A 22,797-nucleotide genomic window follows, 5' to 3' on the forward strand; every position below is an offset into this window, starting at 1 on the left:
TGCTTGACAGGGTGTGGCTTTAACTGCCTATCTTACTACTTATTATTTTATCTTACTACTCTGTGGCTTACATCATTGCAGGGCAAGCCCAAATATTTAAAGTAAGAAGCTAAGCACTGAATTTAGAAAAGCAAGGAATTTCTTATATTTGAATGTAAATATTGGAAAAAAAGATGTCTAAAATATTTATTGCAAGAAATAAAAAAAAAACAAAAAAAACCACATAAAATGTTACAATTATGTTAATTTAAATTATTAACAGTATTAGACCTTTTAAGTTATATAAAGTTTGGAGGTATATCTTGTAATTTCTTATGTTTCTGCTGGGGACAAAAACATATGAAAATTACCTAATTAATGCGATAGTCTTAATGCTTGCAGCAGAACAAACTTTGCTTTCCCAACGAGTTGCCCTCATACTTCACTACTTCGAAACAAGTGCTATCGCCAAGAGGTTTGTTTTTATCTGCTGTGTTAGAAGAACAAATAAGTCCTGAAAGTGGCTGTTATCTTTTAAACGAATAATAGAGTAAATCCTTGGCGATACTATTTGTTTGAAAGAAGGGCAAAACCAGGGTCACGCTTTGTGAATGAAAAGTTTATTCTGCGGTGAGAGATAACTTCGTTTCTCTTTCTATTATGTTTGTTTGTATATCATCTGCTGGCTTCCCAAATTATTATTATTATTAGCCATATGGTGCAAAAAAGCCTGAGGCTTATGCTGTACCAGCCAAAAAAATTCTCCGAGTTGCCCTGAGAGAGAGAGAGAGAGAGAGAGAGAGAGAGAGAGAGAGAGAGAGAGAGAGAGAGAGGAATCAACATGAAAGAGAAGAATGATGATATCCAGCTCAGAGCCCTGGGTGTGCCAAGCGCATACTCACTAGATGTGAGCCCCTGGGTAATTTTGCATACAACCAAACCATAGTTTTCGCCAAACTCCAGTCACATTTGATTTTTGAACTTTCTTCCATACTGCTTCGTCCTTTCATGTAGAATACATTCGGCCTACTAAATGGCGCTCAGATTTGGCGAGAAACATTGCAACAATGATTCATTTTCAATTAACTTGGATAACTTCTATTTGGTAGCAGCACGTTCTAAACAGTCTGGTTTCTATCCTTTAAAGATGATATATCTTAAATCCAATAAGCAGTACGCTTAATGGAAAAGAAGAAGAAGAAGATATTCTAAAGAGACAGGCCAGAGCCAAACAGGAAAACGCAATTCTATCTTTCATGCCTTCTAACATCAAGTTGTTAGAAGGGTGCAGGTTACATCCTTATAGGAGTTTGAGAAGGTTTCAGGTTAGAAGGTTTCAGATTACATCGTTAAAGGAGTTGAAAGGCAAGCTGTCACACGCAAGTGTGGCAGCTTACCTTTCAACTCCTATAACGATGTAATCTGAAACTGTTTGGTCGTTGTTTGTTGTAGGGGTTCAGGCGCATCAGCAACTTAGGCCCTATTGCGCCGTATATAATATGTCTGTAAACTGCGTGTGTTCTGTGGTCGATTTGCTATTTTCTGGACGAATAACCCGAATTTCCGGAAGAAACACTATGCTACCCTCGCCTGAGATCAACTAACTCAGCTACACTGTGAAAAAGGTCCATAAAAATTCCTTGCGGCATTGACAGGATTCGAATTCAGGTCTTTTACACACTGTGCGGAAAGAATTACTACGCATCCTTTGACAGCAAATAATTTTGCCCTTGGATCGTCCCCGAGTTTTAGAATGTATCCCGGGTCACTCACGAGAATTGCAAATCGTAACATAATAATTATTATTATTATTTTTTTTTTTTTTTTTTTTTTAAGGAAGCCTGAGGCTTAATCTGCACCAGCCAAAAAAAAATTCCCGAGTTGCCCTGAGAGAGAGAGAGAGAGAGAGAGAGAGAGAGAGAGAGAGAGAGAGAGAGAGAGAGAGAGAGAGAAGTAGAAGGTATCACCAAGAAAGAGAAAAGAATGATGATATCCAGCTCAGGACCCTGGGTGTGCCAAGCCCATCCTCACCGGATGTGAGCCCCTTGTCACTATTCTCTCTCTCTCTCAGGGTTAATACTGTATATTCAGCACATGATAAGTACTCTGGATCTGGCCGACGACATTTTAGCTTGCCGATACCATGGCTGCATTAGTGTAAACGTCAGTGGCGTAACTAGAGTATGTCAAATGTGGCCTTGGCTATAATAAGTGTTGAATGTCTTAAAGGAAATTTCCCAATAACTGAATTTACTATTTATTTTGAAAAATATGACCACGATTTTTAATATTTTTATTATTATACACTGGTGTACAAAACTTAAGGACCAGCACTATTTCTAAAGATTACAACCACAAAATCTTTATTAAGGTACTCTACTAATGAGAGTAGATTCGGTCTCAGCAGCGATTCTGTACGTCAGTTAATCTGGCAAGAGGTTGGCACACGGTATCACCCCACAAACATCACTGAAAGGGATCGATATGGTGGTCGAGGTGTTCTCGTCTGTTCTCACTAGGCAGGGCAGGCGTTATCTTGGATGGACGTACACAACTCCAGAAACTAGAAGGCGGTACTGTAACCGGTGCACGCTACTGTACTGAGGTAATCCTTCCTCATGTGCGTCTGTTCAGATGTGCCATTGTCCCCGAGTTCGTGTTTATGGATGATAACGGAACACCCTATCGTACTGCAGCTGTGATATGCTTTTGGAAAGTTAGGACATTGTTCGTAAGGATTGGCCTGCCCGTCCTTCGATCTAAATCCCATCGACCACATATGGGACGTTCTGGGGAGACGCCTAGCGGCACGTCCACACCCACCAGAAAATGTTCACCAGCTGAAGATGGCGCTGACAGAGGAATGGACGATGTTACAGGAAGAACTTATAAACAACATTGTTCTAAATATGGACAGGCGGTGCAAAGGCTGTATCGACATTAGGGGTGGCCTTATCTCCTACTGAGGACCACCTCTTCCCTTTGTTCCATCTTTGTCAGTGATGCATCGGTATCATGGCAGCCAGTCATATGTTGCTATTTTTGAATAAAGTCTCTCTGTACCGTTTTGTTTCCATTGCTGTGTCGGTGTTGTTTCCATCATCATTTCTGTACCTCACGAGGTTCCTTTGGTATGCGTTTCCCATATCCAGGCCACTCCTATGAGAAGCTACAGGTGAAAACCTGACTGGTCCTTAAATTTTGCACACTAGTGTACAAGGTTGTAGCTTTTACATGAAAGTTTCAACCTTTAAAACCTGCTGTCCTACAAGGCAGACTGCTGCATAGAAAATTATATATTACTTCGATAATAATTTGATAATTAAAAGTATAAAAACTGTTGTTATTTCGCTTTATTGAAACATAATCTGCCTTACGTTATTTTGCGGCCAGTAGAACTTAAATTGTTTGAATAATGCAACTCTCTTAATGCCCACAAACGGTAAACACTTTGCCTTCGCAACACGTTATTCAGGCATTGCATTACTTCCAAAGCGTTTATTTTAAAACCCAGGATCCTGAGTTGGATATCATCATCCTTCTCTTTCTTGGTGATTCCCTTCTACTTCTCCTCTCTCTCTAAGGGGGGCGCCTCCGTAGTCAGGTGGGCAGGAGCAGCAGTGCGTAGCATACGCTTCTTGACTAGACCGGGGTTCGAGCCCTTGACCACCAAATACGGAGGATGCGGAAAGGTCAGGGAATGACCATCGCATTTCCCGGAGCAATATGGCCTTAGTAGCTAATGCTCCTAAAAACCAAATAACATAACAAACTCTCTAAGGGTAACTCGGGAATTTTTTTTTTTTTTTTTTTTTTTTGGCTGGTGCAGTATAAGCCTCAGGTTTCCTTGCACCATATAGCTAATAATAATAATAATAACAAAGTAGTGCAATTGGCAGATAAATCTTTGGCGATGTCATTACAACAACCATTGTCTCATGTTTTAGTGTTGCATTTGTCTAAAAGTAATGCAATACTAGTGCAACTCGTCGTGAAGGCAGGGTTTGTTCTGCTGTTTGCATTATAACCATTACATTAACTGAGCAGTTTAAATCTTGCTGGTTGCAAAAAGAAAAAAAATACAAGAGCGGACAGAAGACTCTAACTGCATGAAATTTAATATACAATGCTAATGTTATATTCATTGTACGGATACTGCATACAGTGCATAGCTACCAGGGTGGTTCCTATGGTATGTGGCGCCCTGGTGCCAATCGAAATTTGGCACCTCCCTTTAAAATTTTCTTCATATGTGTTTGTAAACTTTAGGTTTTCAGGTGCCTCTTGAACGTTGGCGCCCGGGTGCACTGCACCCCTCTCACTCTCGGAACGACTCGCCCCTGAGAGCTATATAGAAGCAAAATAGTTTGTATGAAGAGCATCATTAAACCGCATTACATATGACTTTGTGATTCATTTCACTCGTTAAAATATTGGTAAATATTATAAAATAACTATAATTTAACTGAGCAGGTTAACTTTCTTTTAATATTTTGAATACCTATTGTACGTTATGGTTACTGTTTACTTTGATTTTAATTCCGAACTAAGAAATCAGTTGAAAATTCTTTCACAGAACTTTGTCTTATTTTGAAGTCAGAAGAATATATCTCACTATCCACAAAGTATGTGTGTACTTGTTTAAATTCGTGATGCAGTTAAATAATTAAATTTGAAACGTTCTGATTACTGGATCTTTTGCTTATTTTATTTAGCTTATAGCAATTCCAAAGAACTAGAGAACATATTAAATCAATGTAAATCAATACACAGGGCCGTGTTAAGATGGGAGCAACCACATCTAGGAACCAGCCTTCGGGAGCAGCGCATAATTAATCTCAATGGGACTTTTTCGTAATTGGATAGCGGCGAAATAATTGTTGGGACTTTTCATGTAATGGAAGGGGGGGGATATTCTTGTTCCCACTCCTCCTTTTAAGTCTTGATACGGCCCTGGCCACATATACAACTTAACTTTATCGTTCTAAATTCTGAAAGCAGATTTGATTTTCTTTCATTGCAGAACTATACCAAGAAGCTTGATTTCGTTTACTTCTGCGAATTGTCTGCTGAATATTTCTATTCCGATGATCCATGTGCTCTTGGAAACTTCATTTCGGAAGGCTGCAATTCTGATTCTGTACTGAGACCAGTGGCGTAGCTGCCATGTAGGCAGGCAAGGCAATTGCCTCCGGGCCCGGGCCCTTTAGGGGCCCGGCGTCTTTGGCTGTCTCCTGTTTTTACAATTTTCATTAATTAAGTAGGGGCCCGAACATATTCTTTGCCTTCGGGCTCCAAAAAGGGTAGCTACGCTACTGACTGAGACTGTAAACTAAGTTATGTTGACCGTCGTGAGCTTCTGACTCTAATAAAAAGACAATTTACAACGATCGAATGTTAAATATGTAATAAGAAAACTCTGCTCTATACCCATACTACTGGTCATCCTTTCTATTCCCTTTGTTCTTTTTATGGACAATTTTGAAAGTCATATACCGAAAATACTGTACTTCCTTAGTGTGTTTTGTGATAATTACAGATTTTGTATTATGTATCAACTCTCAAAATTTTGGTTGGATAAGAAATAAATTGTAGTGTTAGATATTCAGAAAGAATTCTAGTGCATTGTATTCTTTATTACATTATTTTTCATTAAATATTTTTCTTGAATCAGAACCACACGTCAGTTACAACATTTTTCATTTAGATTATCATTTTTTTACTTCCCAAAAGGCAAAACAGTTTTATTTCCATTATGTCTTCTTACCGTTCACACACCCAGTATTTTCTTATTTAATTAACATTAGAAAACAGGAAGTTTCTCTAATAGCATTTTTTTTTATTTTATTTTATTTTATTTTTTTTTTTTTTTTGTTGCGAAGGTTTCGTGGGTGTGGACAATCCGATGGTCAACAAAAATCCAATGCTAATAAATGAAGAGATCTTGAGTACTGCGTACAGATCTGGAGGCCACATTTTAGGAAGGATGTAGATTTGCTTGAGCGTGTACAGAGAAGGGCAACAAGATTGGTGAGGGGAATGAAGCGATCTTCTTACCAAGAGAGGCTTAAGTTTTGCAAATTACAGCGGCTGGAGCATCTGACTGAGGTGTATAAGGCCTTGAATGGATTCAGTACGCTGAATTCTTATGGGATTCTTCCACTTGCTCAGATTACGAACCTAAGGGAGCATAAATTCTAATTGAGGAAAGACAGAAGTAGAATAGCAGTACGGAAATTTGTCTTTAGCCAGCGGGTGGTTAATTGCTGGAACAAACTTCCATCTGTCGTTGTGGAAGTTGGTAGCTTAAATGAAATCAGCGAGGAACTGGACAAACATTTAGAGGGAATGGTTGTGTGAATTTGTTTTTTGTTTTTTTTTTTTTCGCTGATGCTACATAAGGTCATACGCTTGCTTTCTTGCATCACATGCCTCTATTACTATTACTATTACTATTTCAAGTTTTTGTTGACATTGAAATTTGGCAACCTTGAAGCGACAGTATTGAGGCGCCAGCTATCAAGAACAGCAAAATTAACACAGAACGTTTCATGTATGCATCCAGGAAAAAATGAATATCTTAAAAATTTGATATCAGAAGTATAATCGTATCATACACCATAAGCTCTTTTATTAACTGTATGTTGACAATTACAAAAAGAACAATTAACAATTTTCTTTTTACGTAATATTTCGTCGTTACAAATGAATAAATACAAACTAGGACTGGACTAGATAAATGCCTCCATAATGAATGCGTCAAGTTCCCTTTGTGTCATTTATTTGTGTTCAATCTAAAAAATAAAAAAAAATAAAAATGAAATACTAATAATTATAATAATAATGAATATTTTAATAGTTCATTCAGTTATATAGTTACGAAAAAAACAACATTAATCAATTAGCCTAAAATAATCGGATATAAATTACCTTTATTCTTCTTATATTAAATATTTATTACAAATGATATTATCTATTAAATTATATTATTATATTAGATTCATCCATGTAAGTTTTAAAACGAAAGCGTAAAACATGCTTAAAAAAAGCTAAAATTTCAGGTTCAATGAATATTAAAAAATTGATAAAAGATAAAACTAAAAGTGAATATAATAACAGTTATCCATCTCTCGTAGAAAGCAAACAAACTCCGAAGGACGTCGTTTCTAAAAGATAAAATTTATTTTACAAATAAAATGAGTTTTTCAAATTTGACTTCGATGCTCTTGCTTGTCACTCTTTTTTAAAAAAAATACATAGTGACATACATTTGGCTTTCGTAGTTTGCTACTTCTTTGCAGCAACATAAGCTGTGAGATTTTCGATTTATCTTTAAAATATCCCCACATTTATTAGAATTATAATTTTTCTGAACACGACATGAAGTTTACCACTGTTGCTTTCCCTCAGAAGTTTAAAACCCTTGGATTTGAAACTTTGATTTCATCCAAACAAGCTCAGAGTTTGCTTTCAATTAAACTTTTCGAGTAATTTTATTGATTAGTGTTCTTTGATGTTTCTATAAAATATCTGTAGTCGGCTGGTGCAGACGGGAACCAGCGTTAGTAGGTGACGAGCAGAATCCTTTTGCTAGCTGAAGTGTCCACAGGACAAAGAGAAACAGCTTGAGAAACACTAGTCTAGATTCTATATGGAATTACCTATAGCGAAAAATCAGACCGTACTATTATTACCGAATGACCTACCAACCCTCAGCAACTCAGACATCATAATTATACTGATCAGTGATTTCAGAATGAAAGAATCTTTTAAGTTTTAATAAAGTTATGCTGGACTTCTTGAATATTGATTCAAGAAGACCAGCATAGACTCATTGACTCAAAGATTCATTGACTCCACCTCTGAATATTGATTCAAAGATATCTGCTGCGTACATTATTCAAACAAGAGGAAGCGGTTACTTTTGACCGCCCACCCCAGGAAACTTATGAGAATCTTATGTAAGCTGTAACGTTATGGCTGTTGACATTTCATTTCTTGCTATATCAAGTGAAGTTAAATTAATTTTCTCCTCATAATTATTAATTGACAATATTCATAGCTCAAAATTCGTAAATCTTTCGTAAACTTGTCAACGTATGGCAGTAAAATAAGGCGTTTCACCGTTTTCTTAAATGCTGTTTGGCTATGTCTTACCTTTGCAAGCTTTTTCACATTCTCTCTTTGTACCGAATCTATTATTATTACCTCCGCAGCCACCATAATAGAAGAAATCACATTTGCCTTCTTGGGCATTGAAGTAGAAAGCCGGGATCATAGCTTTACAATGTCCGGGTTCGGGATGTAGGTTGCAAAATTTGTTCTTGCCATTTACCCCTGAAAAATATGACAAAAGGAGAAGTCAAATAACAGGAAACTTCCCCTGAATGAATCTAAAATTCAATTATATCTTTTTTTTTTTATTAGTTGTTGGCGCATCAGCTTCTATGGCCATATTGCACCTCCCAAAGTTTTTGCATTTTACTGTGATCCAAGCCCGAGGCGGGAATCGAACCCGCGACCTTTGGGTTGCCAGGCAGGCACCTTACCTACCTGGCTAGCCTGGTCGGCCAATTAGATCTACAATAACAAAAGAAAAATATCAGCTGTGGAATATATTGGACTGTAAAGAATTACGCCGTAACAAATCTATCTGGAAATCACTATGAATATAATCGCCTATGATAAGTACAAGTCTTAATACTGTAATGGGGCAGTCTAAAGTTCCCTTTCACAGCTACGCTGGCTGTTCTTCGACCCGATGTGGAAAATGCCTGGGTTCGAATCCCGTGTGAACGGCAAGGAATTTTTAGAAACAAAGACACTCCTAAAAGGTCATCGGACTCAAGGAGCCCTTTCTGTACCCTTCTCTGTAGCTGTCAACTTATGATGGAAATATTTGTGACATTGTGTTGAACGGTGAACGATTGTATCGAATATAAACGAGCAGCCAAGTGGTATATCCGGAAGAGAACTCCAGATTGCAAACGTTAACTTGAGTCATGTGAATATTAAATCCCACTAGGTAGATTGCATGAGCCCAATATTACAATATACTAAAAAATGGGAAGCTATCCCAACGCAGGTTAAAGCACAATTTGAAATAGCATCATAAATAACGCTTTATGTTATTTTATTTTTTTATTATTTATTTATTTTTTTTATTTTTTTTTTCTGTTGACTGTCAGAGTACGCTGTATTTCACACAGTTAAAGGCTTCCTGGTTCGCAGGGAGTAGCTTTAACTGCGCAGCATACGTCATCTCAAGGCAAAGTTAAAAGCTTAAAGTAGAGAAACCAGTCTGAACTTACAAAAGCAAGGGATTTTTAATTTTTATTAATTAATGTCTTTTTAATTTTTTTTATAACAGCATGTGGCGAGGAGGGACGAGAATGTATAGTCGCAGCACTCATTCAGTAATGCATCCCAAAATTGTTGATGTGAGCATCAAAAATATTTATAGCTAAGAAAACAAACATAATTGTTTGTTTTCTCAGCTATATTGAAATTCTGTTAATTTAAAAAGTCAATTTACATTATGTGTAGGATTTAGGGTTAAAAAGAATCAGCCTGCGGGGATCGTTTATTGTCATATTAAGTTGTGCATTACCGTCATTTCTATATACAGAAAATCAACCGACGTTGTGCAGTGGCATCATTACATAACATCTCATATTGTGATTCCTTCACAAAGAGTTGCCTATGTCATTATATCTCGAATAAATAACACTTCCCGAGTAGAGAAGACTATTGTTACGTATTCTGAATGGGTACCACCACCTAGACGGCCGTTTTAGGGTTATTTGGCTGCTCATCGGTGTAACAGCTGATTCACGACACAGTTATGAATTAAGTTCACAATATCAGAGATGCTAGTGGGGTGTAGTTTAATATGTGTAGGGTTTAGGGCTAAAAAGAGACTCGACTACGGGACTTTCCAGCCCTAAATACTACACGTAGTAAGCTACACCCTACTTGGCATCCCTGGTGTTGCGAACATAATTCACAACTGGGGCGTCAGCTGTTATACGGTAACGTCGGGATACCTATCCACCCACCGAGTGGATAGGTATCAAATAGGTGCCAAATAACCCTAAAACGGCCGCCTGGGTGGTGGTGGTGGTGGTGCCCACCCAGAATAAATGACAATAGTCTTCTCTACCTATTCGAGGAATAATGAAATAGGCAACTCGTTGTGAAGGAATTCACAATACAGTAGAACCCGGATAAGAAATTCCCACATAAGAAGTTTCCCGGGTAAAAAGTTTTCCCGCATAAAAAGTACGTGATAAAGAATACATGTACTGTATTATTTTAATGATTTCTTTCCCACTTAATACGTTTTTTTAAATATATAAATTGTTTATTTTTATATTAAAAAAATATAAAACAATATAAACATTTCGGTAATCGAACAAGTTAGTGCATAGCATCAATTTAGTTCGTAGTAAACCACCGAAGTAGGTGAAATGGCATCGTTTTTTGCATCTCATATTGTGAATGCCTTCACAACGAGTTGCCCTGATATTGCACTACCTCCAATAAGCAATGCTTCGCCACTGGGGAAGTTTAATGTTACTTATTCTTGGCGGATATCGCCACCCCTGGGTAGTGGTATTCGCCGAGAATCCACTGATGAAATGTTGTCTATTCGAGAATCCACTGTCGAAGATAGTTTAAAAATGATACTGCGCACTAGCATTTGTTCAATTAGTGAATTTTCCGTAGTCAGAGGCTTTCAGCGATAAAACCTTTTTAGTATAAACATTTTGATACAATGGAAGTGACATATTGCAATTGTTTTCATCGATATCCATAATTGGATACGTCAACCAGGTTAAGAGTTAAGTTCTAATGGTTGTGAACAGTTCTGAATTACTTAATGGTGTTTCTCTGTCTTATTGTAATTGTGACCTTTTAAGGTATGTTAAGACACATCTGTTGAGACATCTTTTCTAATGTTAATTAGAGTCTGTGTCTTCATTTCTCCTTTTTGATAATTATTATAATTATTTATGTATTTGAAAAAATATGCATTACTTTTGGATGATCACTCAATCACAGTACACTGAAAGCATTATAACCTAAAGGGAATTTAGTTATCCAAATAATAATCAGAAATTAGATAGAGGACTCCTTTACAAAGTAAAGCAGATACTATTTAATTTATGATTGTTTTCCAGACATTCATAACTAGAATTTAGCCTTTTAGCAAGACCAATCATTTGGAAGTAGTGTAACACCAGTACCACTCGTTGTGCAAAGTGTTTTCCTGCTATGAGCATAAAGAAGAGTATAAAAGACAGTCTGTGGTAAAGAACTGTCACAGGAGATGAAATATATAAACATCAACGGTTTTATAGACATCCCTAGTCTTACATGAGATGTTTTTGAAAGATATAGTACTATTATATTTTTTTCGTAGGTAGTGCAACTCGTTGTGCAAGCAAAGTTTTTTCTCCTGTGAGTATAACGAATAGCTTGTCAATGGTAATGAACTCTCCCAGGTTTTCTTTAGACATCACTAGCCAGAGGTGTTTTTGAACGATTCATTGATATTTTTTCGTTATTATTTTGAATGATCAAGAGCAAAACACAAAAGGCGATATTCACTGGGGATATTTAGGCACATTATAGCCATAGCAGCTTATGTGCCATTAAACCTCCATAACAACAACAACTCGAGATAGAAGTTTGCAATATTCAAATTTCCCTCAATTACAGTGTGCCAAATTTGAAGTAAATTTTAAAAATACTGAAAAGTGTATGTAAATAATACTTTATAAAATGTTATATGGTTCTTAAATCTTTTTAAAATTATTACAATCCATTTTACAAATAATAAGAAGTAAATAAGCATGTGAATGTTTAAAGGTTCGCGCGATTAATGGTTTTTACAACTGGAAATTGGAAGAAACTAATAGTTTCATATTTATATATTATGTCCAAAATGTTTTTTCTTTAATTTTCAGCTAAATTAATATTTTTTTAAAAAATAACCTTTTTAAATATATATTAAAAATATTTAATCTTCTTATTAAAAACTAAAAAGAAAACATATAATAAGTATTGCAATCCATTAATAAAAGATGAAATACTGGTAAACTGCAAGAAGAATTTTAAAAAACCATAAACTTTTTTTTTTCCAGAAATTAAAAAGAAAGTTTACACCTGTCAGGTATAGCGCCACCGTTTTTATAACAGAGGGGTCACCACTGGAGTAGTTTAAATGGTGGCTGCAGAAACATAAGAATTGATAAGATAGCCCTCCTAATTTTGTATAATTTCAATAAAATTAAATAGCATTAGTCAATTTCATATTTTGTTCATTTAATTAATTATTTTAATAATAATATAATAATAATGTATAATGTCAATTTTAATAATATAATAATAATGTATAATGTCAATAATGCATTAGTCAATTTCATATTTTGTTCATTTAATTAATTATTTTAATAATAATATAATAATAATGTATAATGAAATGCTGCGAGCCAAAGTAAAATATTAAGTTACGTAAAATGAATTAATATAGATGTAATTTGTCATCTGTTTGTAATTTGTCATCTGGTCTGCATATAATGTCACGTAAGAATTGCATGCTTGAAAAACACAAACACCTTACCTGTTTGATAGCAAAGCAGAATCAAACAAACAATAAATATTGAAGTCCTATTTATCCACATTATATTTGTATTTAACCCAAGATCGTAAGAAGAGGAAGAAATCGAGTGAGGGTTGTTTGTCACCCTATTATATATATACTGGACTTTTTAGCAACGCAGTAAAATTTCAAAACATCTTTGAATGAAGTGGAAACGTGTGCAAACAAATTTACTCCAAACCACTCCCATCGTTTCGTCGAATCCAAGGAGTACCCACCTGTGTTTGCAAAAGCGTTATGAAAGTGTCCTACTTTAAGCAACTGCACTATGTCTACATATCGCTCAGGTAATCCTTTAATACAAGGTTGTATTCTCAGAAACAGACAGGCCATGACGTAACAGACTTTGGAGAGAGAAATATATAATGGTAAAACCAAAGTCAGGGTGTTAATTAATTAAATAATATAATTAGACTGCCTTTAGTGATTAGAAACAAAGTATGGCTCAATTACACTTCGCTGGATTAGTTAATGACTAAATTATTTGAAATGTAGCAGTCAGTCACCTGTTAAGCTTATCTTTCCAGCTCTTTTGAGATTATCTTTTCTATTAGAATGCAAGCAACTGAGGAAATATTGTTTTCATTGTACAGTAGCTTTGACAGAATTGTTTAGATAGTGGTGCCTACCAAAAAAAAAAAAAAAAAAAAAACCGCAGATAATAAAATTATGTGATATGTGTTTGTTTATTTATTTATTTATTTATTTTGGTGCATACTCGTGTTTTGGTACAATTTGTTAGCTTTGTTCCTTTTGGCAATACTAATGCTAAAGAGATTTCTGATCACATCTCCAATATTTTTAGTATCAAAATTTTAATATCAAATTAAAATTAGTCTTATTTTTTAATTCAATGGACAAATGCAACTAGCCTAGAAAATATATTGCTGAACATTAGCTTGCACCCTTTAGCTGCTGAATTAGGAAAAAAAAAACGTGTTGTTTTCTACTCTTGCGTTAATCTTTTTCAATCCTAAATCCATTAATTCATGGTAATCCATGGATTTACCATCAAAAAGGTTAATCCAACATTCTTGGTAATCCATCACTTTCCTTGGTAAACTCTCTCATAGTATAATTCATTCCAAATAAGGCACTTTCCTTTTTAATATCCTATAAATCACTACCAAAACAAAATTTTGTATACTCCGACAAGGTCATCCGTTAGACAGAGAAGTTTGCATCTTGGAAGCCATTCCAGGCAGTTAATGTATCAGCGCTAGAGTTAACAATTGTCCTGCATTTTTTGTGCAGATGTAGATGCAACTCGCAATGTGTGTGTTTACAACTGGACACATACAATACCCAGACTACTGGAGGCGACACAGACTCACCAAATGGAGTTCCTATGACGACACCTGGAGTAGACCTTCCCGAACATGACTCATCCACCACAGCAACACTCACGCTGCTGGATTTCCACCAAGTTGTCGGCTCCTACTGACTGGCCGTGTTAGCCGTACCTACCCTGTATTTGCGGGGTATCTCTATCTCTCTCTCTCTCTTTTTTTTTTTTTTTTTGGGTGGTCCTTCCCCCAACTCACTCTTCCCTCTGGTGAGGCATTGGGCATGCCACACTATCAGCAGAGGCCATCTTTCTTCTGTTTCCTACCATCCGGCCTTTTATCCCCTCTCCCCCCTATATTTCTCTTACACAATGCTTTTTTTTTCCTCCTTTTTTTGTGTGGGGGTGGTTTTTCGTCCACCCGCGACCCCACTCTTCTCTCTGGTAGGCACTGGGCATGCCACACTGTCAGCAGGGGCCATCTTTCCTGTCGGCCCCTTCCTTCTGTTTCCTATGCTCCAGTCTTCTGGAGGGTAGGAAACAGAAGTTTCTTTCTTTCTTTCTCTTACAAAAAGGGGTTTGTCTGTTTATATATATATATATATATATATGCCCCACAGGTCTAAATCTAAATACATCAAAATTATTGCCCGACCTATTTGGTCCTAGAACAAGTTATCAGCGAACAACCCTACGCTCTGTTAAAATTACAACCGTTGCTCAAGAAACAGCGATCATCTCATTTCCAAATCTGGTTCTAGCCACTGAAATCCCAGGAAAGTAGGTGGCAGGACCCGCCAGAGTACTATAGCACCAGTGGAACGCTAAGTCAGCCTCCCCGTGGAACGGTGTGGTAACGTCGGGTCCCAGTAGGGGCTCGGCGGCTAATAGACCGGAGGAACAGAGGGCACAACACAATATACAGCACATGACGCCCACATACCTTCAAATCTCTGGCCCGATACAATGTACACCCGCGGAGATGGGAGAAATCCCAGGAGCTGTTAGACACTAACATACCTTACACCCAAGACTACACCAACATACATAGCGTAACTTTGGTTTACCTTTTGCCAATTCTTAATGTTTTTGAACTTGTTCTAAGTCTAAAACTTTTTGCGTATTTTAATTTTACGATCCAGCAATGTTAGAGTGAATGCAAGAGAATTTTCATTCTGATCTGTTGCATTGCGGCCATCTACATATGAAAAAACAATTAACATTTGAGTATCTTACAAAAAAGGGCTAACAGAATATCTGAAATGCACTTCGGAGCAGAATAAACATGTAAACCTGAATTATTTACAGAGACAGAAGTAGAGTTTACTTCAAGTGTCTGCTCAGTTAAAGTGATGTGAGCATTTCTAATTTCTAATTTCAGAACAGCGCCGGACCAAGGTATTTCTGAGCCCTGGGCAGAAAGATTTTTCGGCGCCCTTTTACTAAGAATATACAGTATACATTTCTTGCCTCATCATTCTTCTGTTTTTGGCGCCCTACTAGCCCGTACCTTAATCCGGTTTCGGAACTTGAAAAGCATAATTGAGAGACATACAAAAAAGGTGCATTATAAGCGATCTATTTTGCATTTGGATACCGATGACCTACTTCGTTGTCTTAGGTGATTCATTGAGAATATGAGATCAAAGAGCAGGGTTAGGTGAAGGTGAACCGCTTGAACGAATACAATTGCAAAGAGCACAAATAAATAGAACAAGCTAGCAATGAAAGATTATTACTGGTAGCGATGGAGGAAGACTGTAAGAGAAAGATACTGCTTGCAAAAACGTGAAAGCCATTCACAAGTTCACCACTTCTTTTTCTTTCTCTCCATATACCTTCATCCCCATATTTCGTGGTACCAACGTTGAAAGTAAGCATTGCATTTCTTGGAACAATAGCTCATTGATGAGAAGACACAGAGAAGCTAGTGAATGACCTTGATCCGCCTAAAGAAATTCTCTTGACTTTAGTTAACGCAATGGTCTTAATACACAATCGTTACTTGACCAAATTCGGAGCTTTGAAAGTGAAAAAAAAAATGGGAAAACGAGCTAATTATTAGCTAAACTAAAGAGTTTGATGGTAGATGGAATCTTAAGAAATAAGGAAAGGTACGTGCAGGAAAAACAATAATAAAAGGAGTTCATTGTATATGTTTAATAATAATAACGAAAAAATATTGTAGTTATATGAAATTAAGAGAATTATTTTGTCCTTTCATATTTTTACAGACAGCAGGGTTTAAACAGTCTGCTTAATGTTCAGCAGAACAAATTCTGCTTTCACTACGAGTTGCTCTAGTATTGCACTACTTTCGAATAATCGGCAATCGTCAAAAGGCTAATCGTAGTGCAGTACCAGGACACGCTGGCGTTGAAAACAAAATTTGTTCAACTACATTAACTAGGTAATTTAAATCCTGCTGACTACAAAGATATACGAGTATTAAAAACATTTCTTGGACCAACAGCTCATTGATGAGAAGACGCAGAGAAGCTAGTGAATGACCTTGATCCTTCTAACTTCAAATACAGGAAGTCTTCGTTGTGGTTACTTTCGTTCCTAGAACGACGACGAATAACGAGGACCAATCAACCTCCATATGTATTCTCTGCACATGACATGTATTGCCTGAAAGATATGTTCCAAAGCCAAAAAATATATAATATTAATAAAAATAAATATTTATCTATGTAAATAGGACAGATGTACTTTGAGATCAGATTTCTCAATTTTAATAAAATATAAGATATTACTAAATAAAAAAACAGTTCGTGGCTCAACCTCCTTCTCCCTCCGTGTACATCTTGCACTCTCTCCCACATAATTCGTGTTCTCGAGTCGTTTTACCCTCTAGTATAAACTTCCTTTGAGTTTAAGCTATAAACAATACCACCAGTTTATTTCTGCAAGGACTCGGTTACTGAGGCCTCATTTCAGTCGTTTTATTTTGTTTTCTTTCTCTTTGTAAACTTCTTTGTAATAGGAAATTACATTTAAAGCGATCAAACTATCGATGACTATCATTGAAAGCTTCTTCATTCGCCAACTTCTTAGTTTACACGCTTATGTAAACTCCATGCCTTGTCCATAATTATCCTCATACTAATGTATTAATGCTGCATTTATTTTATTTATAATTATTTTTTTATCTTTTTAATTCTGATTTTTCAAACATGATTTTTTCTGCGAATGTCTCCATCCCCCAAAACCGAACCGCCTAATTCGACTATATGGACGGCACCCTTTTAGACCAGGGGCCCTAGTCAACCTATGGATTGATTTTCTTTCCGAAATTGTCAAAATGTCCTTTTCTTTCCTGTCTTTCACCCCATTAAAGAAAGACAAAATACTTCCTCACGTAAAAAAAATCACTTCCGTATTGATTGTACAACGTATAAAAAGTTATTATTATTATTATTATTATTTCGGAACCCTGGGTGTGCCAAGCCCATACTCACCAGTTGTGAGCCCCGGGGTTAGTGTTTCAGAATTTTGTGAAGCCCATTTTGTGTTGCGGATCTTGGGGGGTTGGGGTAATTAGTCCCCTACAATTATTCGAAAGCATGTTAATTAACCTTTTCGTACATCCATCATTTAAATGTATCTTCCATTGTAACATTTTCAAAAAAAGTGACTCAGCATTTCCTTTTGCTATCGAAATTTCGATAGCAGGTTTATTTGGGCCACCGGATCAGTCACGCAATTGAGTAAACTCATCTTGTGGTTTTTCCGAAACAGCTGAGTTGTCAGCTTATGAATGTGCTAGTGAAAACTGTGCAAATATGGGTTAGTGACCAGCCTAGGTTGAAAAGTTCTTAGGAGAATTGTTTATGAAAAAGTATTGCAAAAGATGTACAAGTTTTGATTGAGAGCATTTATGTTTTGCAACACATGCATCTTGTGCAAATTGTAATAAGTATATTGGGCTGAAACTTGTCTAATTTCTATCGAGTTTCATGTGTAGTAAATACCTTACTTTCTATAAAAGGGAAATCGCATTTATTAGATTTGATTTTTAATGAAAACTCCAAACACGAAAGGCATTAGAAGCAATAGTACTTATTACTATTGTATTGAAAACTGAGAAGACAGGAGATACATTAAAATTGAAATTTTCGGGAAATACAATCGACAGATGTAGGATTGTTCCAGAAAACAGAATGTAGATGGAATAAATGAGGAAGAGAAAAAGTTCGTTTCGGTGAATTTGGAGTTGGAAATTGAATGAACGCAGAGGCCGATTTAACGGCGGGCGCACCGGGCGCGCGCCCTGAGCCCCGACTTCTGAAGGGCCCACGCAAAACCCCAACAAATTAGTTGAACATATTAGTTCAAAACTTTGTGATTATTATTATGCTATTATTAATTATATTATACATATATTATATTCAAATTTTATTGGAAATAAAACATTAATAGTACATAATATTTTTTATTTATTTAAAAAAATGGTTAACATGTATTTTTATTTTCCCTGTCTCTCTCTTTTTTTTAAGGGACCCAATATTTTCTTCTGTGCCTGGGGCCTCAACCGACCTTAATCCGCTCCTGAATGGACGCTGATAGTTACAAGACAGAGAAGGGAAAAAAAAAAAAATAATAAATAAATTTAATAATTCAGTGGAAAATTACAATTTCATGAAATGTTTGGGGGGCAGAGCAAGAGGTTATGCTAGAGAAAATATTTCTTTAAGAATAATCTGCTAATGATGAAAGGATTGACATCGATACTGCTGACTATGTCTGAAGATGATAATTCTTAGGATAATGCAAAGAAACTTTTTAAGGAAGAGGAGACATCCCAATTGTCGTTGATAAAAACAGCGGTCCCGTTCATTAGCATAACCGTCACGAATGCGGTCACACAGAAGAAAAACACTTACTGTATTTGGAATTTTATCCATAGTAAAGATATCAATGGAGACAATATTTTCATTTTGTATTAATCGATGCCAGTTTAGAAAAAAAAAAAAAAACCGGAAGTTCGTATATTGAACAAACACATCTTCAGTTATTCAGAAGACTTCGAAGCTACTAAGATATCAGTTACGCCATTTGACAGTATATAATTTTGTTCTTGGAACGTCTCCGATTTTTAGAATGTATCCCATGTCACTCACGAGTAATGCAAATCGTAACGTAATTGCCACTATTCTCTCTCTCTCAGGGTTAATATATTCAGCACTCTGGAATTGGCCGACGTCATTTTAGCTTACTGATACCATGGCTGCATTAGTGTAAACGTCAGTGGCGTAACTAGAGTATGGCAAATGTGGCCTTGGCTATAATAAGTGTTGAATGTCTTAAAGGAAATTTCCCAATAACTGAATTTATTATTTATTTTGAAAAATACGACCACGATTTTTAATATCTGTATACAGTACAAGGGTTGTAGCTTCTACATGAAAGCTACAACCTTTAAAACCTCCTGTCCTGTCCTACAAGGCAGACTACTGTATAGAAAACTATATATAGGGGCTCACATCTGGTGAGTATGGGCTTGGCACACCCAGGGGCCTGAGCTGGATATCATCGTTCTTCTCTTTCTTGGTGATTCCTTTCGACTTCTCTGTCTCTCTCTCTCTCTCTCAGGGTAACTCGGGAATTTTTTTTTGGCTGGTGCAGCATAAGCCTAAGGCTTCCTTGCACCATATGGCTAATAATAATAATAAAAATAATAATATTACTTCAATAATAATTTAGTGATAATTAATTAAAAGTTAAAAAACTGTTGTTATTTCGCTTTATTGAAACTTTGGAGTTAGGACTATTCTGCCTTCCGTTATTTTGCGGCCAGTAGAACTTAAATTGTTTGAGTAATGCAACTCAATGCCCACAAATGGTAAAAACTCTCTTAATGCCCACAAATGGTAAAAACTTTGCCTTCGCAAAACGTTATTCAGTCATTGCATTACTTCCAAAGCGTTTATTTTAAAACCAGGATCTTGAGCTGGATATCATCAACCTTTTCTTTCTTGGTGATTCCCTTCTACTTCTCCCCCCCCCTCTCTCTCTCTCTCTCTCTCTCTCTCTCTCTCTCTCTCTAAGGATAACTCCGGAATTTTTTTTTTTTTTTTTGGCTGGTGCAGCATAAGCCTCAGGCTCCAGCTTCCTTGCACCACATAGCAATAATGAAGTAGTGCAATTGGCAGATAAATCTTTGGCGATGGCATTACAACAACCATTGTCTCACTTTTATTGCTGCCATTTGTGTAAAAGTAATCCAATACTAGGGCAACTCTTTGTGAAGGCAGAGTTTGTTCTGCTGTTCCCATTATAACCATTACATTAAATGAGCAGTTTAAATCTTGCTGGTTTCAGAGAGAAAAAAATACCAGAGTGGACAGAAGACTCTAACTGCATGTGATTTAATATACAATGCTAATGTTATATTCATTGTACGGATACTGCATACAGTGCATAGCTATCAGGGTCATTGCTAGGGTATGTGGTGCCTGGGTACCAATTGAAATTTGGCACCTCCCTTTTAAATTTTCTTCAAATGTGTTTGTAAGCTTTAGGTTTTCAGGTACCCCTTAAACGCTGCCGCCCGGGTGCAGTGCACCCCTATTATCCTCAGAATGGCCCGGCCCTGATAGCTATACCCATAGAAGCAATAGAGTCTGTGTGAAAAGCGTCATTAAACCACATTACATATGATTTCGTGATTCATTTCACTCGTTAAAATATTGGTAAATATTATAAAATAACTATAATTTAACTGAGCAGTTTAACTAACGGGAAGATGAATCTGTGGTAACCAAAAATGAAGAAAATATAACAATGGTAAAACTAGAGTTAATATTACAAAAATCAAAAACTGAAAAAGCCCAGGCATAGACAATTTGAATAAAGAACTAATAAAATATGGTGGCACCTTATTAAAAATTGCACTACTAAAATTATTTAACATCATATTGCATAAGGAACAGATATCCAAAAATTGTGAAACAGAACAGTAATCAATTTACACAAAAAAGGCTCGAGAAATAACCTTAACTACACGGGGATAACACTGGCATTAGCATTAGCAAGGGCACATGATGCAAGAAAGCAAGCTTATATAGCATCAGCCAAAAAAAAACTACAACCCTTCTCATTTCACTCATTTTTGTCTCCAAATGTTTGTCTAGTTCTGCCTTGAATCTGTTTAAGCTATCAACTTCCACAAAGACAGAGGGAAGTTTGTTTTAGCAAACAACCACCCGCTGGCTAAAGGCAAACTTCCGCACATCTATCCTACAACTGTCTTTCCTCAATTTGAATTTATGCCCCTCAGGCGATTATTCTGAGCAAGAGGAAGAATCCCACAGCATTGAGCATGCTCAAACCATTCAATGCTTTATACACCTCAATCAGATCATCTCGCAGGTGCCTAGTCTCCAGACACTATAATTTGCAAAATTTAAGCCTTTCTTTGTAAGAGCAACCCTTTTTTTTTTTTTTTTTTTTTGTTAGTTGTTGGTGCATCGGCTTCTGTGGCTATAAGCACCTCCCAAAGTTTTTTTTGCATTTTACTCTAATCCAAGCCCGAGGCAGGATTCGAACCCACGACCTTTGGGTTGCCAGGCAGGCACTTTACCCACCTGGCTAGACTGGTCGGCAGCAACCTTTTGTTCCATTCACTAATCTTATTGCCCTTCTCTGTACTCATTCCAACAGCTCTACATCCTTCTTAAAATGAGGCCTCCAGACCTGTATACAGTACTCGAGGTGTGGCCTAACCATTGCCTTATACAAGGGGATAATCACCTCCTTATCCCTGCTAGAAAAATTCCTGTATATCATTGACAAGACACCATGGGCTACTCTTGCAGACCATCTGCACTGCTCAGAAAACTTCATATCTGCCTGCACAATTACTCCCAGGTCCTTTTCACTCTCAACCTCTGTCAGTGTAGTACCACACAGTTGATATGTTACTCTGGGGTTACTGCTTCCCATATGCAGTACTTTACATTTGTCAATATTAAACTTCAGTTGCCACCTCTCAGCCCATCTACTCAACGTTTTTAGATCCCGTTGCAGCAGCATACTGTGATTAGTGTCATTAAAAACCCTGCTGACATCTGCAAACTTGGACATTAAGCCTGATATACCATCATCAATATCATTTATAAATACAGAAAACAACAATGGACCCAACACTGAACCCTGAGGGATGCCACTAATAACATTAGTCCACGAAGAGCAGTGTCCATTGATTACCACTCTGTCTTCTCCCACTCAACCATCCATAGCAGCAATTTGCCTCCAATGCCACACTGTTCCAATTTGTGCATCAGTCTTCCATGTGCAATAGTATCAAAAGCCTTTCTAAGATCCAAATATACGATATCAAAATTATTCTTTGCATCCAGTTCCTTTGTGACTACATCAAAGAATCCAATCAAATTGGTTAGACAAGACTTCCCCTTAACAAACTCATGCTGTGTCCAAGCTATAAATGAAGTCTTGTCTAGATGATCCTACAATGCATCTTTAACCAGTGCCTCCATTAATTCCCCTGGAACAGAAGTTAAACTGACAGGTCTGTAATTATCTGTATCTCCCTTTGATCCTCCTTTGTGGATTGGGGTCACATTTGCACATTTCCAGTCCATGGGTACCTCCCCTGAGTCCAAGGAAGCTGTCATAATTATGGCTCCGGGTTTGCTTACTTCCTTTGCTGCCTTCTTTAATATAACTGGATAGATTCCATCCACCCCAGGTGCCTTTCTTATGTTTATCTTCAACAATTTCTCCTTCACTTTACTCTCAGTTATTTACAAGATTATCTAGCTTACTGCCAGAGTTTAATACACCTCTGGCATTCCCCTCCCTGAATAACTCCTCATGTGTGAATGTAGATGCAAAATAT

General features: G+C 36.7%; 1 protein-coding gene across 1 annotated transcript in view; it reads left to right on the top strand.

Moving 5' to 3' along the window:
* The window catches only part of LOC150075130 (uncharacterized), a 47,812-nt gene extending 42,672 nt beyond the window's left edge, over positions 1-5,140 (top strand). The window contains exon 5 of the mRNA XM_090388375.1: positions 5,003-5,140. Within this exon, the coding sequence (XP_090244501.1) occupies positions 5,003-5,140 (138 nt within the window). The remainder of the gene's footprint in view (positions 1-5,002) is intronic.
* The last annotated feature ends 17,657 nt before the right edge of the window (positions 5,141-22,797 follow it).

This window comes from Mastigoproctus giganteus, chromosome 14, assembly GCF_048544385.1.
Source record: "Mastigoproctus giganteus isolate SK-2022 chromosome 14, ASM4854438v1, whole genome shotgun sequence".
NCBI lineage: Eukaryota > Metazoa > Arthropoda > Arachnida > Uropygi > Thelyphonidae > Mastigoproctus > Mastigoproctus giganteus.